General features: G+C 47.4%; 1 protein-coding gene across 2 annotated transcripts in view; it reads left to right on the forward strand.

Moving 5' to 3' along the window:
• Positions 1-17,248, forward strand: part of polr2c (RNA polymerase II subunit C) — a 40,808-nt gene continuing 23,560 nt past the window's right edge. The window contains exons 1-6 of one of the 2 annotated variants that reach the window (XM_059992455.1): positions 1-108; positions 144-243; positions 13,553-13,602; positions 13,755-13,823; positions 14,599-14,651; positions 14,808-14,936. In XM_059992455.1, the coding sequence (XP_059848438.1) occupies positions 158-243; positions 13,553-13,602; positions 13,755-13,823; positions 14,599-14,651; positions 14,808-14,936 (387 nt within the window). In that variant the 5' untranslated portion in view covers positions 1-108; positions 144-157. Of the gene's footprint in view, positions 244-13,552; positions 13,603-13,754; positions 13,824-14,598; positions 14,652-14,807; positions 14,937-17,248 lie in introns of both variants that reach the window. The other variant, XM_059992456.1, reaches the window with a different exon arrangement.

Consider the following 17,248-nt stretch of genomic DNA (forward strand, 5'->3'; position numbering starts at 1 on the left):
GCCCAGCGCGTGACGCGGGGCTCGCCGGGAAGGAGGTCAGGAGCATAGCGCGGGACTTGCCGGGAAGGAGAAGGCCCAGCGCGTGACGCGGGGCTCGCCGGGAAGGAGGTCAGGAGCATAGCGCGGGACTTGCCGGGAAAGAGGAGGTCGGGCCGCGATGCCGTACGCGAACCAGCCGACGGTCCGAATCACGGAGCTGACGGACGAGAATGTTAAATTCGTCGTGGAGAACACGGAGCTGTCGTGAGTACCGGGGCTGGAGGTGGAGTTTGCTATCATGTGCTCAGGTCCGGGAAGAGGTGCTACACGAACAATTTGTAGCAGCGTAGGCAGTGGGTACAGACCACATGAATGTTCACACTTTATTCCCTTCAAGGGAAAGAGAAGCAAGATTGTGCAAAAAAGGCAAGGCACTCATGCGGAACAAGTCCATGGTCCGTAGTATTACTGCACTGAGATGGTGATCAGGATTGTGCTGGTTGGCTCAATAAGCAAAAGGTTGAAATGAAGTCGTTCTTATCATATCCGACCGTAGATATAAGAAGATGACGGAGCCTGGATAATGGATATTGGCCACTTGCAGCAGCTCCTACAGATGGTGGGGAGAAATTTTGTTTCCATTACCACAGTGCAGCTACAGCGCAGAAACATTTACAACCCATCAAGTCCGTGCCTAACTGTTATTCTGCGTAGTCCCACCATACCTGTCCTATCCATCTACTTATCCAAAATTCTCTTAAATGTTGCAGTTGAATCTAGATCCATTTGAATTGCTGTACCCGACCTTGATGCAACCAGTTAGAATACTTTCAACGGTATATTTGACAAGATGACCCTAATGCAAAAATTGTAGGGGACTTGGCAGGAGTATTTAAAACAGCCATAGCCATGGGTGAGGTGCCACACCACTGGAGGAGGACTCGTGTTGTTCTGTTATTCAAGAAAGGCTCTAAGAATAAACTGGGAAATTATAGGCCAATGACTGTGTTTAGTTTTGGTCAATTCACTACAGGAAGGATGTGGAAACTAGAAAGAGTGCAGTGGAGATTTACAGGGATGTTGCCTGGATTGTGGAGCATGCCTTATGAGAATAGGTTGAGTGAACTTGGAGATGACCTGATAGAGGTGTATAAGATGATGAAAGGCATTGATCACGTGGATAGCCAGAGGTTTTCCCCCCAGGTCTGAAGTTGCTAACACGAGGGGACATAGTTTTATGATGCTTGTAAGTAGGTACAGAGGGTATGCCAGTCGTAAGTTTTTCACTCAGAGTGATGGGTACGTGAATGTTCTGCCAGTGACGGTGGTGGAGGCAGATACAATAGGGTCTTTTAAGAGGCTCTTAGGAAGGTACCTGGAGCTTAGAAAAATAGAGGGCTATGCATTATAGAACATAGAACAGTACAGCACATTACAGTCCCTTTAGCCCACAATGTTGTGCCGACGCTCAAACCCTGCCTCCCATATAAACCCCCACCTTAAATTCCTCCATATACCTGTCTAGTAGTCTCTAAAACTTCACTAGTGTGTCTGCCTCCACCACTGACTCAGGCAGTGCATTCCACGCACCAACCATTCTCTGAGTGAAAAACCTTCCTCTAGTATCCCTCTTGAACTTCCCTCCCCTTAACTTAAAGCCATGTCCTCTTGTACTGAGCAGTGGTGCCCTGGGGAAGAGGCGCTGGCTGTCCACTCTATCTATTCCTCTTAATGTCTTGTACACCTCTATCATGTCTCCTCCCATCCTCCTTCTCTCCAAAGAGTAAATCCCTAGCTCCCTTAATCTCTGATCATAATCCATACTCTGTAAACCAGGAAGCATCCTGGTAAATCTCCTCTGTACCCTTTCCAATGCTTCCACATCCTTCCTATAGTGAGGTGACCAGAACTGGACACAGTACTCCAATTGTGGCCTAACTAGAGTTTTATAGAGCTGCATCATTACATCGCGTCTCTTAAACTCTATCCCTCGACTGATGAAAGCTAACACCCCATAAGCTTTCTTAACTACCCTATCTACCTGTGAGGCAACTTTCAGGGATCCGTGGACATGTACCCCCAGATTCCTCTGCTCCTCCACACTACCAAGTATCCTGCCATTTACTTTGTACTCTGCCTTGGAGTTTGTCCTTCCAAAGTGTACCACCTCACACTTCTCCGGGTTGAACTCCCATCTGCCCACTTCTGCATCCTATCAATGTCTCTCTGCAATCTTTGACAATCCTCTACACTATCTACAACACCACCAATCTTTGTGTCGTCTGCAAACTTGCCAACCCACCCTTCTACCCCCACATCTAGGTCCTTAATAAAAACCACGAAAAGTAGAGGTCCCAGAACAGATCCTTGTGGGACACCACTAGTCACAACCCTCCAATCCAAATGTACTCCCTCCACCACAACCCTCTGCCTTCTGCGGGCAAGCCAATGATTATCATATTATGGTAAATCTAGGCAGTTTCTAGAGTAGGTTATATGGTCAGCCCAACATTGTGGACCAATGGGCCTGTAATGTGCTGTAGATTTCTATGTTCTATATTAAATTCTAAGATACAGAATATCTAAATATAGTGGATTCTGATTAATTGGCCAGGCAGCATCTATAGGGAGAAGCGCTGGTGACGTTTTGGGCCGTTATGAAGGGTCTCGGCCCGAAACATCAACAGCGCTTCTCCCTATAGATGCTGCTTGGCCTGCTGCGTTCCACCAGCATTTTGTGTGTGTTGCTTGAATTTCCAGCATCTGCAGGTTTCCTCATGTCTGATTAATTGGGACAATTTGGACCAGTAGAATTTAAGTGGCTGCCCCAATGACTTGAAGTTTCATGGATATTGTTTAAAAATGTTTTAAAAAATGCAAACTGGGTAATAAATTATGTATTTAGATGAAACCTAGAATAAATTAGAACTTTGCCCAGAGTACTACAGTACTCTAAAACTATGTGTTAGTCCCTAATGATTATTGGTGGAGGAATTCAACCAGTGTACACAATAAATAAAGTTGGTGCAGGCACCTAGCGCAGATAACGCTTGCTTTCACACAATGCTATCGACGGTTGAATCCTCCAATTTTCATTTGAATTTTAACATTCAAGATGTTTGTTGATACCTTCAAATTCCTTGTAGTTCCTAATTTGCTGGAATAGTGAAGTTATCGTATTTTCACTCTTGGCTGTGTCGAGCATCTCCAAGCCTGGGTGTTTGAAACCGCAATGAGTAAAACATTTCTGAATTATCTTATTGCTTAATTCTCACTGACTGGCAGTGACAAAAATCACTGCTTTTTGGACACAAACACACACAACTGATGCTTTTTAAAAAGAGGGTCTGATTAGGAATAGTCAACATGGGTTTTTGCACATGGAGTGTTGTGCCTCAGAGTTTTTCAAGGAGATTACCAGGAATACTGATGAAGGAAAGGCAATGGATGTTGTCTATATGGACTTTAGCAAGACCTTCAACAAAGGTTGGTCAAGAAGTTCAGTTGTTTAGCATTCAAGATCAGGTAGTAAATTGGATTAGACATTGGTTTTGTGAGAGAAGCCGAAGACTGGTAGTAGATGGTTGCTTCAATGACTGGAGGCTTGTGAGTAGTAGTGTATCAGGGATTGGTGATGGTCTGTTGTTGTTTATCACCTATGATCAATGATATAGCAAATTTGCAGTTGACATCAATATTGGGGATGTAGTGGACAGTGAGGAAGACCTATCAGAGCTTGCAGCAGAATCAAACCAATTGGAAAAATAGGCTGAAAATTGACAGATTGAATTTAGTGCAGACAAGTGCGAAGTCTTGCACGTTGATAGCACTAACCGGAGTAGGACTTGCACTGAGGAGTGCGGAAGAACAAAGTGATCTGAAAATACAGGTCTGTAGCGGTGTGCTACACGCAGCGCTGAAATAACGACACGGAGTCGGTAAACTGCAGTTAAAGAAGATTTTATTCGAACTTCGCGGCTTCGCTTTAAAGCCTTCCTGATCCCACCCTCCCCGGGCGCGGATGCTGTAGGGGGCACGTACTCACAGTCCCGCGCAGGCTTTTCCCTTTGTTGGTGAAGCAGACCTGGCGCCCTTTTGGGACTGGCCTTTGTGCCGGCGCGCTGGCTATTTGTGAGCCGGTTCGAGTGCACTAGGAAGTGGGTCGCCACATAACCCCCCCCCCCAGAACCAGCGATAAACCCCCCAATGTCCACAGTCTGGGCCAGACCCTGTTTGGGAGTTGGCCTCTGCGCCGCGGTGCCAGGAACTCGACCGGTTGCACCAAGTCCACATGGGCTGGTTTGAGTCGGTCCACCGTGAAAACCTCCTCTCTCCCCCCAACGTTCAGCACGAACGTGGACCCGTTGTTCCTGGTCACTGTAAACGGCCCCTCGTAGGGCCGTTGCAGCGGTGGCCGATGCCCGCCCCTTCGTACAAACACAAACTTACAGTTCTGCAGGTCTTTGGGTACGCAGGTCGGGTTCTGCCCATGCTGCGAAGTGGGTATGGGGGCCAGGTCACCGAGCCTCTTGCGTAGTCTGCCCAGGACTGCTGCGGGTTCTTCCTCTTGCCCCCTTGGGGCCGGTATGAACTCCCCGGGGACGACCAGGGGTGCGCTGTACACCAACTCGGCCGACGAGGCGTGCAGATCGTCTTTGGGCGCCGTGAAGATGCCGAGTAGGACCCAGAGAAGCTCGTCCACCCAGTTGGCTCCTCGCAGGCGGGCCATGAGAGCCAACTTTAGGTGACGGTGGAAACGCTCCACCAGGCCGTTCGACTGTGGGTGGTAGGCAGTGGTGTGGTGCAGCTGTGTCCCCAAAAGGCTGGCCATAGCTGACCACAGGCTGGAGGTGAACTGGGCACCTCTGTCGGAGGCAATGTGGGCCGGTACACCAAAGCAGGACACCCAGGTGGCGATCAGTGCCCGGGCGCATGATTCGGAGGTGGTGTCGGTGAGCGGGATCGGCTCTGGCCATCTTGTAAACTGGTCCACGATAGTCAGGAGGTGCTGCACTCCTCGCGACACTGGCAGGAAGCCTACAATATCCACATGAACGTGGTCGAAACGCCAGTGGGTGGGGTGGAACTGCTGCGGCAGAGCTTTGGTGTGCTGCTGCACCTTGGCCGTCTGGCAGTGCATGCACATTCTGGCCCATTCACTGACTTGCTTACGGAGACCGTGCCTAACGAACCCGCTGGAGACCATCCGGACGGTTGTCCTGATGGAGGGGTGCGCTAAGTTATGAATGGAGTCGAAAACGCGTTGCCGCCAAGGTGCTGGGACGACGGGACGGGGCTGGCGACGTCACAGAGTGGGGTCCTCTCACCTGGGCCTACGGGGAGGTCCTGGAGCTGCAAACCGGAGACTGCGGTTCTGTAACTCGGGATCTCCTCGTCTGCCTGCTGCGCTTCTGCCAATGCCTCAAAGTCTACCCCTTGGGAAAGGGCACGAATGTTAGGTTGAGAGAGCGCGTCTGCCACGACATTGTCCTTACCCGAGACGTGCCGGACATCCGTCGTGTATTCAGAGATGTAGAACAGGTGGCGTTGCTGGCGGGACGACCAGGGGTCGGACGCTTTTGTAAACGCAAAGGTAAGCGGTTTCGTGGTCCGTGAACGCGGTGAAGGGCCGACCTTCTAAGAAGTACCTGAAATGCCGGATTGCCAGGTAGAGCGCCAACAGTTCCCGGTCGAAAGCACTGTACTTGAGCTCGGGTGGTTGCAGGTGTTTGCTGAAAAACGCCAGAGGTTGCCAGCGACCCTCGATGAGTTGCTCCAGAACCCCACCGACTGCCGTGTTAGATGCGTCCACTGTGAGGGCGGTAGGGACGTCCATTCTGGGGTGCACTAGCATTGCGGCGTTTGCCAAGGCTTCTTTCATTTTAATGAAAGCGGCGGCGGACTCCTCGTCCCAGGTAACTTGCCCGGACTCGACATCAGGGCGAACAGGGGGCGCATGATTCAGGCAGCTGAAGGGAGGAAGCGGTGGTAGAAGTTTACCATACCTACGAATTCCTGAAGGCCTTTGATTGTGGTGGGTCGGGGGAAATGGCGGACCGCATCTACCTTAGCGGGCAGAGGGGTTGCCCCGTCTTTAGTAATCCTGTGGCCCAGGAAGTCGATGGTGTCGAGCCCAAACTGGCATTTGGCCGGGTTGACTGTTAGACCGTACTCACTCAGTCGGGCGTAGAGTTGACGGAGGTGGGACAGATGCTCCTGACGACTGCTGCTGGCTATGAGGATGTCGTCCAAATAGATGAATGCGAAGTCCAGGTCGCGTCCCATCTCGTCCATTAACCGCTGGAACGTCTGTGCGGCATTCTTCAGGCCGAATGGCATGCGGAGGAACTCGAAAAGGCCGAACAGGGTGATGAGTGCCGTTTTGGGGACGTCGTCCGGATGCATCAGGACTTGATGGTATCCCCGGACGAGGTCTACCTTGGAGAAGATACGTGCACCGTGCAGGTTTGCTGCAAAGTCCTGAATGTGCGGCACAGGGTAGCGGTCCGGTGTGGTAGCCTCATTCAGCCTGCGGTAGTCGCCGCATGGTCTCCAGCCCCCTGTCGCTTTGGGCACCATGTGCAGGGGGGAGGCCCATGGGCTGTCGAACCGCCGGATGATCCCCAATTCCTCCATCCTCTTGAACTCCTCCTTCGCCAGTCGGAGCTTGTCCGGGGAAAGCCGCCGAGCACAGGCGTGGAGGGGTGGTCCCTGGGTCGGGATGTGGTGCTGTACGCCGTGTCGGGGCATGGCTGCTGTGAACTGCGATTCCAGAACTGAAGGGAAATCTGCCAGGACTCTGGTGAAGTCGTTGTCGGACAGCGTGATGGAGTCGAGGTGTGGGGCTGGCAACTGGGCTGCACCCAGGGAGAACGTCTGAAAGGTCTCGGCGTGTACCAGTCTCTGCCTCGGCAGGTCGACCAGCAGGCTGTGAGCCCGCAAAAAATCTGCACCCAGAAGCGGTTGGGCTACGGCGGCCAGTGTGAAGTCACACGCGAACCGGCTGGAGCCGAACTGTAGCTGCACTGTACGGGTGCCGTAGGTCTTTACTGTGCTGCCGTTCATGGCCCTGGGGGGGACCCAGTGCCCTGTTGTGGGTGTCGTAACTCATCGGAGGTAAGACACTGATCTCGGCACCGGTGTCGACCAAAAAACGGCGTCCCGACCTCTTGACCTACGCATACAGGAGGCTATCCTGATGGCCAGCCGCCGTAGCGATCAGCGGCAGCTGGCCCTGGCGTTTCCCGGGAACTTGCAGGCGGGCTACAGCGGCGGGCTTCTGCACCCCACCGCTGTTGGTAGAAGCACCATTGTTCGTTGGGCTCCTCACCCCTGCCTCTGGGGTTAGCGGGCTCTGTGGCCGGGCCTGGTCTGGTTTGCTGCTGGGAGCGTGGCTTGGTGATCTGTGCGACAGGCGCACCATTCACCTTCTTGGCGTTCCACAGCAAGTCCGCCCGGGCTGCCACCTTCCGGGGGTCGCTGAAATCCGCGTCGGACAGCAGCAGGCATATGTCCTCGGGCAGCTGCTCCAGGAATGCCTGCTCAAACATGAGGCAGGGTTTGTGTCTGCCGGCCAGAGACAACATCTCATTCATTAAAGCGTCTGTCTCCCAAGCCATCCAGGTGCAGTAAACGGGCAGCCCGCTCACGCCGTGAGAGTCCGAAAGTCCTCATGAGCAGGGCTTTGAATTCCATGTACTTGCTGTCCGCTGGGGGAGACTGTACGAACTCCTCAACCTGGACCTCTGTGTCCTGGTCGAGGGAGCTCACCACGTAGTAGTAACGTGTCCTCTGAGGCTATCTGCCAAACGTGGAATTGGGTTTCTGCTTGCTGGAACCACAAGTGAGGTCGCAGCGTCCAGAAGCTTGGCAGTTTCAACGAAACCACATGAACAGATGCGGCGACGTTCATCTCCGGTCCAAATATAGTTTGGACCGTCGGGGTCACCAATTGTAGCGGTGTGTTACACGCAGCGCTGAAATAACGACATGGAGTCGGTAAACTGCAGTTAAAGAAGATTTTATTTGAACTTCGCGGCTTCGCTTTAAAGCCTCCCTGATCCCGCCCTCCCCGGGTGCGGTTGCTGTAGGGGGCACGTACTCACAGTCCCGCGCAGGCTTTTCCCTTTGTTGGTGAAGTAGACCTGGCGCCCTTTTGGGACTGGCCTTTGTGCCGGCGCGCTGGCTATTTGTGAGCCGGTTCGAGTGCGCTAGGAAGTGGGTCGCCACAGGTCCATAATTCATTGGAAGTGGTGTCACAAGCAGATAGGGCTGTAGAGAAAGCTTTTGGCAAATTGGCCTTCATAAATCAAAGTACTGAGTACACAAGTTGAGATGCTATGTTGAAGTTGTATAAGATGTTGGTGAGGCCTAATTTGGGATATTGTGTGCAGTTTTGGTCACCAACCTACAGGAAAGATGTAAATAAGTTTGAAAGAGTACAGAGAAAATTTACAAGGATGTTGTCGGGACAGGAAGACCTGGGTTATAAGGAAAAATTAAATAGGTTAGGACTTTATTCCTTGGAATGCAGAAGACTGAGAGGAGATTTGATAGAGGTATACAAAGTTATGAGGGGTATAGATAGGGTAAAATAAAAGCAAGCTTTTTCCACTGAGGTTAGGTGGCACTACAAACAGAAGTCATAGGTTAAGTGTGAAAAGTGTAAAGTTCATGGGGAACATGTGAGGAAACTACTTCCTTCAGATGGTAGTGAGAGTGTGGAAGGAGCTGCCAGCACAAGTGGTGCAGTGAGCCTGATTTCAACATTTAAGAGAAGTTTGGATGGGTACATGGATTCTGATCTTGGTACAGGTTTATAGCAGTTTAAATGGACTAAATTGGCAAAAGGGGCTCTTTCTGTGCTGTACTTCTCTATGACTCTATTGATCTGCATGATAACGTGGTAAACTAAATCAGCATATTTGCAGATAACACCAGTATTTGGCATCATTACGAACAGCAGGGAAGGGTATCAAAGGTTACAGCAGGATCTGTGTTAGCTAGAAAGTGGACTGTAAAGGGGCAGATGAAATTTAATGCAGACAAGTGTGAGCTGTTGCACTTTGGGAGGACAAACCAGCTGAGGACTTGCACACTAAAGGGTAGGGCACTGATTAGTGCAGTAGAACAGAGGGTTCTGGGAGTACAGATCTGTAATTCCCTGAAAGTGCTGTTACAGGTAGATAGTGTCATAAAGAAAGCTTTTGACACATTGACTTTCATAAATGAGTACAGGAGCTGGGATATTATGTTAACATTGTTTAAGATGTTGTTGAGGCCAAATTCAGGATATTGTGTACAGTTCTGATGCTGCTGGGACTTGATGACCTAATTACAGGAAAAGGTTGAATAGGTTAGGATTTCATTCCCTGGAGTGTAGAAGAATGAGGGGAGATTTCATTAAAGTATAAAAAATGTTGAAATCTGTGGGTAGAGTTACTGCAAGCCAGGCTTTTTCCACGTGGGGTGACGTGACGTCGGGTGAGACTAAAACTAGAGGCCATAGGTTAAGGGTGAATGGTAAAATATATAAGGGGTTGAACAACATTCAGAGGGTGGAATGAGCTGCCAGTGGAAGTGGTATATGCAGGTTTATTTGTAACATTGAGAAGAAGTCTGGATAGATACACAGTTGAGAGTGATATTGAGGACTATGATTCAGGTGTAGATCAATGTGACTGGGCAGAACAATAGTTCATTATGGACAAGGTTGGCCAGAGGGCCTGTTTTTGTGCTGTAGTACTCTAATGACTCTATAGAGCCTTGAAAATGACTTCAGCCCCTATAGCTACTTTCACACTTATTGTCTCATTTTCTAAATTTAAAATAAATTGGAGGAGGAAAATGGTGCATCATCTCAAATTAAAAGGAAAATTCCAAAACCTGTCAACAATTTGTTAAAAATTAAAAACCAAAATTGAGGCTGAAAAAGTATTCATCTCCTTTACACTAACTTTCCTCAGGTACAATACTGTATATTACCTTACCAACTCACCCGATTTGTAGATATAGAAAATTGGAGGATCACCAGGTTGTGAAGAAGGTGAATGCAATGTAGACATTCATTTCTAGAGATATAGAATATAAGAGCGGGGATGTGAGGTTGAAGCTCTATAAGGCACTTGTGAGGCCATACTTGGAGTATCGTGTGCGGTTTTGGGCTCCTTATTTAAGAAGGAATATACTGACATAGGAGAAGGTCAGAGAAGATTCACAAGAATGAAAGGGTTACCATATACATAAAGGTTACCATATATATATGCCAGAGGAACATCTGGCAGCTCTTGGGCTGTATTCCCTGGAGTTCAGGAGAATGGGGGGTGGGGGGGGAATCTAATAGAAACATTCCAAATGTTAAAAGGCCTGAACAGATTAGATATGGCAAAGTTATTTCCCATCATAGGGGATTCTAGGACAAGGGGGCACATCTTCAGGATTGAAGGACGTCCATTTAAAATTGAGGTACGGAGAAATTACTTTAGTCAGAGGGTGGTAAATCTGTGGAATTTGTTGCCACAAGCAGCTGTGAAGACCAAGTCTTTGGGTGTATTTAAGGCAGAGATAGATAAGGTCTTGACTAGCCAGGACATCAAAAGGTATGGGGTGAAGGCAAGGGAGTGGGGATGACTGGAAGAATTGGATCAGCCCATGATTGAATGGCAGAGCAGACAACAATGGGCCGAATGGCCTACTTCTGCTCCTATATCTTATGGCCTAATAAATACTCCCTCTCTCTGTAAGATCCAACAGTATGGTAGATTTTTAACAAACCAAACCAAAATGAAGACAAGAGCATTCAAGGCAAGTCAGGGAAATGATAAACAGGGAAGCACAAATCTGGGGAAGGCTACAAGAATATCTCAGTGACACTGAACATACTTCGGAGCGCAGTCCATCTTGAGAAAGTGGAAAAAAAATATGAAACTACCTGCATTCTACCCAGGCTGCCCCTCTAAACTTAGTCGCTGGAGACGAATAGCACTTGTAAGAGAGGCTACTGTGAGCCAACGGTCACTCTGGGTGAGCTGCAGAAGTCAGTGGCTGCAACTGGAGAAGTTGTTCATGGCTCCACAATCTCAGAATTTCACAGAAAGGGTATTCATGGAAGAGAGGCAAGGGAAACACCCTAGCTAAAATAACAGCATATCCTTGCCTGTAATGACTTTGGAAATCATCACTTAGAAGGTGCTGTAAAAGATGTGGATGAAGGACTTGTGGTTGGACAAGACTAAGGTGGAATGTTTTGGCCTCAGCATTAAGCAATACGTGCACATCAGTCAGGTAACACTATCCCCTATTGTAAAGTATGGTGGAAATAGCATCATGCAGTGGGGAAACTTTTCAGCTGCAGAGTGGAAATTTGGGGTCAAAACCGATGGGAAGATGAATGCTGCTAAATTCAGAAAGTTTCTGAATTAAAACCTACTAGCCTCTGCCAGAAAGCTTAAACTGGGGAGTGTTACAATACGGCAACAATTAATATAGAATTGAGTCCAGTGAGATAAACATTTATTAAACTCCACTCAATAAAAAATGAAAAGTAAACAAACGACTAACTTAACCAGAAGTTAACGGCTACATGGCAACTCAAACAGTTCTTAAAGCGATAAATGCAAACATAGTTCTTAAAGTGGTAAATGCGAAAGACCAAGTGATTTATGCAGTCAATTAGAAGAGACTTTCCTGAAATAACAAATTCCTTGATGACGTGACATTACTGCTGACCCCAGTCGAAATATGCCTTGCCTGAAGGATTTACGATGAAGGAACTAAAAACACCTTAAAGGAACTGACCTTTTCCTTGGCGAAAAACACTGTCCCAACCCTTTCTGCTCTTACAAACGTTTGTACAATGCAGGGGTTATCTCAGATGCAGATTACTATTTCCTGAATGAAGATCCAATCAGGTCGATCCTGTATTAAACGACACCAACTTTACTCGATCCTTCGGGTTCCCGTACTTAAGATAAATTCTTCACTCTCTGACTGGACTGCAAAGGACTGGCAGCCTTTGGTGAAATTGCTGGCAATAACCTTTGAGACTTAAGATAGAAATTAAAACTCCACTTTAAAACAAAACTGCGTCATGAGATGAATATGCAGAATAACGGAGTAACTTGAATTACCTTTGTAAATAACGAACTAACCTGCGTCACAACAAGGCTTTCCCATTTTATACCTGTTGGAACAGGCCATCACATGACCTCACACTGGCAGGAAAATTACATCATGTGACCTCACACTGGCGGGAAATTACATCACCCCACCATCACAAGACCATTACATCATGCTCACCAGATACTCAATTACATCATGGTCATAAGACAAGATACCCACGGGGTATGTAACAGGAGGAAGTTCGTCTTTCAGGCTTGGGGTCTTGGGGTCTAGGGGTCTAAATACTTTTGCAAGGCACTGCATGTGCAAAAGTTTATTGTAGTATTTGGTTAATTGGTGTATACTTGTCATATGTATCAAGGTACAGTGAAAGACATCTTGCATACTGCCCATACAATCCTTTGTTAATTGCACTGGAACTGTACATTCAGGTAGTATAAGAACAAAACAATAACAATGCAGAATCAAGTGTTACAGTTACAGAGAAAGAGTGCAATGCAGTTAGGCAGTAAAACCTATTACTGGAAGTTTGAGAAGTCGATGGTCCTGCCATCAGCTACCCACACGGGATATAAGGTGTAGTTCCTCCAACATGAGTGTGGCCTCATCGCGGTAGTAGGAAAGGCCATGGACTGATGTCAGAATGGGAAGTAGAATTAAAATGGGTATTTTAATTCTACAACACCAATTTCTTGAACTTATGGTAATGCCACCCCCTTCATTCACTGTTCTCCATTTCCATTTCCCCTCTCATTTTATCTCCTTACCTACCCATCATCTCCCTCTGGTGCTCCTCCCACTTCCCTTTCTTCCAAGCCCCGCTATCCTCTTCTATCAGATTCTCCCTTCTCAAGCCCTTTATCTCTTTCACCTATCTATTTCCCAGCTCTTTACTTAACTCCTCTACCTCTCCTGGTTTCACCTGTCACCTACTACCTTATTTCTTCCTCCCTTCCCCCTACCTGTTTACCCCAACTTTTTTTTGCCAGTCCTGCTGAAGGGTCTTGGCCCAAAACATTAACTGCTCTTTTCCATATATGCTGCCTGGCCTGCTGAGTTCCTCCAATATTTTGAGTGTGTTGGTTGTATAATTAATGTTTTTCTCCTGAATGCTGCTTAAATGCAAGTAAGTTTGTACCAACCCATACATGACTTCTGTGTATGACAATAAACTTGACTTTGGAGAGTATGGAAGGTTTAAGTGTGCATGTGTGTTGATGGTCAGTGAAAAACCAATCCTTGCTGCCAAAAGTGTGGTCAAGTATTCCATTGCTTCGAGTGGTACTGAAGCCTAGGTCATGGGTTGGGGGTTTACTATCAGAATGTCTGTGAGTGGGATATCAGAATCAGCTTGCTGTCCTGTCTCTGCTGCCAGGTTGTCAGTGGGGGGTGAAGGCGAGGCCGGGTTGGTGTTGGGTACCTGAGACTGGGCTGATTTTCCATTTTTCCCCAGGGTGGCGAACGCTCTGCGTCGGGTTCTGATGGCTGAAGTGGCCACACTGGGTGAGTGATGTTGATTCTGCTCCCCGCTCTGCCCCTGCTCGTACTCCAGTTGTCCACTCCCTACACCCACTGCTCCTGCCCTCAACCCTCTGTCCCTTTTATGTCCTCTTCACCCACTTTCCCTCAGATTACAGCGGTTTGTTTTCCTGCAGCTATTGACTGGGTGCAGATTGATGCCAACTCTTCTGTTCTCCACGATGAGTTTATCGCCCACAGAATTGGTGAGTGTGATGTGTAGCTCTGTGGGCTGGAGTGGTTGGGGGTGTTTAACCATTATCAGTGCAGGGTCTCCTTAGTGAATTGGGTTGGTGGTAAATATCTCGGGTGACAGAAATGGAATGTAGGGCACGATCACATTCACAGGAACTAGTATCAGTCCTCTCCAACTTATGGACATCCTGTCGGTACAAGCAAGCATTTAGGAGATTAGCAGAGAAGGACATGGATGAAATTTCTGGCTGCAGGCACCTTCTGTTGGGCAGAAGCTAGATTTGTTTTTATGCCTTCTCTCTGTGCCTCTCCATACCCACCCATTACCAGCTTTTTCTGCCACCACCTCGACAAACAACAATTGGAGTGCGTTTGTGGGAGCAGAGCTAGGAGCACTGAGCAGACTCATTCACTAACTCAATGAGAGTGGCTTGCAGCAGCTGTTCCCATGCATCTTGCTTTCCCGTCAGGGTTGTTTCTGTAGTCCACTCACACACTTCCAACTTGCAGACAGTTCTTGAGAACAGAACCTTACAACCTGGATTGCTGCTTGTAGATGAAGTTCAGCTGAGGTTGCTTTGAGGTAATACTTTTTCTCAAGAAGATTATTGAAGTTATTTTGGGAACTGAAGTAAATATGGTAATAGGGAAAATATCATTCTGGGGCAAATGGTTCTCGGTTAAATTGGGCCACCTAAGCTAAATATTCCTGTGTTTATTTTATGATTGCTTTGAGAATCACATTACAGCCATTAGAATTGCCAGTTTTCTTCTATTTTCTTTCAGGGTTAATTCCACTGACAAGTGATGACATTGTGGATAAGATGCAGTATTCAAGGGTATGTGTGTGTGGAGTATACATGTGGCTCAGGAATGGGGCAAGACAGGTTGTCATGTGTCAAAGGACGGTGGGGATGGGGAAACTGCAGGGAGGGAGAACATTTGCAGCATACCTCTGTATCTTCACCAGTGTTGCTGACTGTTCTTCATCTCAGGATTGTACGTGTGATGAGTTCTGCCCAGAATGTTCTGTGGAGCTGACCCTAGATGTCAAGTGTAATGAAGATCAGACACGACATGTTACCTCCAGGGACCTGCTATCGAACAATTCTCGGGTTATCCCAGTAAGTGCCTCGTTCTGACCCCCTTCTTCAAGGTTCAAAGTAAATTTTATTATCAAAGTACATATATGTCACCATATACAACACCAATTAATTTTCTTGTGGGCCTACACAACAAATCCACCAGGGTCACTGATGTTTCTGAATGTGTCCACAATATCCTGAAAAGCCAGAAGTCGTAGTACATGTTAATACCAACAAGATAGGTAGAAAAAGGGAGGAGGTCCTGAAAATAGAAACCGGGAGATAGGAAGGACCTCAAGGATAGTAATCTCGGGATTGCTGCTTGTGTCAGTGAGGATAGGAACAGAATGAGGTAGCAGATAAATTTACCTGCCACCTCATTCTTTCCTATCATTGCTGAAGGATTGGAGCAGGAGGCAGAGATTCAGATTTCTGGGATGATTGGGACCTCCTCTGGGGCAGCTGTGACTTGGACTGAAGGGATGAGTTGCTCTTGAATCCAAGGGGGCCCAGTATTCTTGCAGGCAGGTTTACTCACATCTTGGGAGTTGTTTAAACTAATGTGCAAAGGACACATAAAATGCTGGAGGAACTGAGCAGGCCAAGCAATATCTATGGAAAAGAGTACATTCGACCTTTGGGCAGAGACATTGACTGCTTTCTTTTCCGTAGATGCTGCTTGGCCTGCTTATTTGACCTACCAAAATGAACCACCTCACACTTATCTGCCACTTCTCAGCCCAGTTTTGCACCCTATCGATGTCTTGCTGTAACTTTTGAAAGCCCTTCACACTATCCACAACACCCCCAACCTTTGTATCATCAGCAAATTTACTAACCCATCCCTCCACTTCCTCATCCAGGTCATTTATAAAAATCACAAAGGGAAGAGGTCCCAGAACAGATCCCCGAGGCACACCACTGGTCACCAACCTCTATGCAGAATATACCGGTCTAGAACCACTCTTTGCCTTCTGTTAGCAAGCCAATTCTGGATCCACAAAGCAAGATCTCCTTGTATCCCATGCCTCCTTACCTTCTCAATAAGCCTTGTGTGGGATACCTTATCAAATGCCTTGCTGAAATCCATATACACTACATCTACTGCTCAACCTTCATCAATGTGTTGAGTCACATCCTCAAAAAATTCAGTCAGGCTCACAAGGCACAATCTGCCTTTGACAAAGCCTTGCTGACTATCTCTAATCATATTAAGCTTCTCCAAATGTTCATAAATCTTGCCTCTCAGAATCTTTTCCATCAACTTATTAGCCACTTAAGTAAGATTCATTGATCTATTATTCCCTGGGCTAACTCTACTCCCTTTCTTGAATAAGAGAACAACACCTCCAACCCTCCAATGCTCTGGAACCTTTCCCGTCCCCATTGATTATGCAAAGATCATTGCCAGAGGCTCAGTAATTTTCTCCCTCGCCTCCCACAGTAGCCTGGGGTTCATCTCGTCGGGTCCCAGAGACTTATCCAAATTGATGCTCTCCAAAAGCTCCAGCACATTCTCTTTCTTAATGTCTATATGCTCATCCCTACAATCGCCAAGATCCTCTTCCGTAGTGAATACTGAACCAAAGTATTCATTAAGTACCTCTGCCATCTCCTCCAGTTCCATACACACTTTGAAATCGAATGGACAGGTAAGAAGGCATAGGTGGAGGTGTGGAGATGGAGTTAACAAGAAATGACATACAGTTGGAGAATGTTGAATCTTTGCAGGTGGAGTTCAGAAACTGAAAGGGTGAAAAAGAAAACATTATTGGAATCGTATATAGGCCACCAAATAGTAGCCAAGATATGGGGTTGAGATTGCAAAGGGAGCTGGAAAAGGCATTTAATAAGAGTAATGTCAAATTTGTAATGGGAGACCAATATGTAAGCGGATTGGGAAAATCAGGTTGGTGTCCGATCATAAAGGAGAGAATTTGTTGAATGCCTATGAGATGGCTTTTTAGAGCAGTTTGTACTTGATCTTACTTGGGGAAAGGCTTTCTGGGATTGGTTGTTGTGTTATATAACCCAGATCTTATTTAGGAAATCAACATAAAGGAACCTTTAGGAGGCAGAGATCATAACAGGATTGAACTCGTACTGCAGTTTAAGCGAGAGAAGCATAAGTAACATGTATCAGTATCACAATGGAATAAAAGGAATTAAAGAGGTACGAGAGGGGAGTTTGCCCAGGTGGATTGGAGGAGGATGATGGCCGAGCAGAGTTTGATGTTCATACCAGCAGGTTGGAAGCTACCCAATGGAATACTAGGTATTGTTCCTCCAACCTATGTGTGGCTTTATCCCAACAGTGGTGGAGGCCATGGATGGACATATTGGAATGGGAA

The sequence above is a fragment of the Hypanus sabinus genome, chromosome 17 (genome assembly GCF_030144855.1).
Source record: "Hypanus sabinus isolate sHypSab1 chromosome 17, sHypSab1.hap1, whole genome shotgun sequence".
NCBI classification, from domain to species: Eukaryota; Metazoa; Chordata; class Chondrichthyes; order Myliobatiformes; family Dasyatidae; genus Hypanus; species Hypanus sabinus.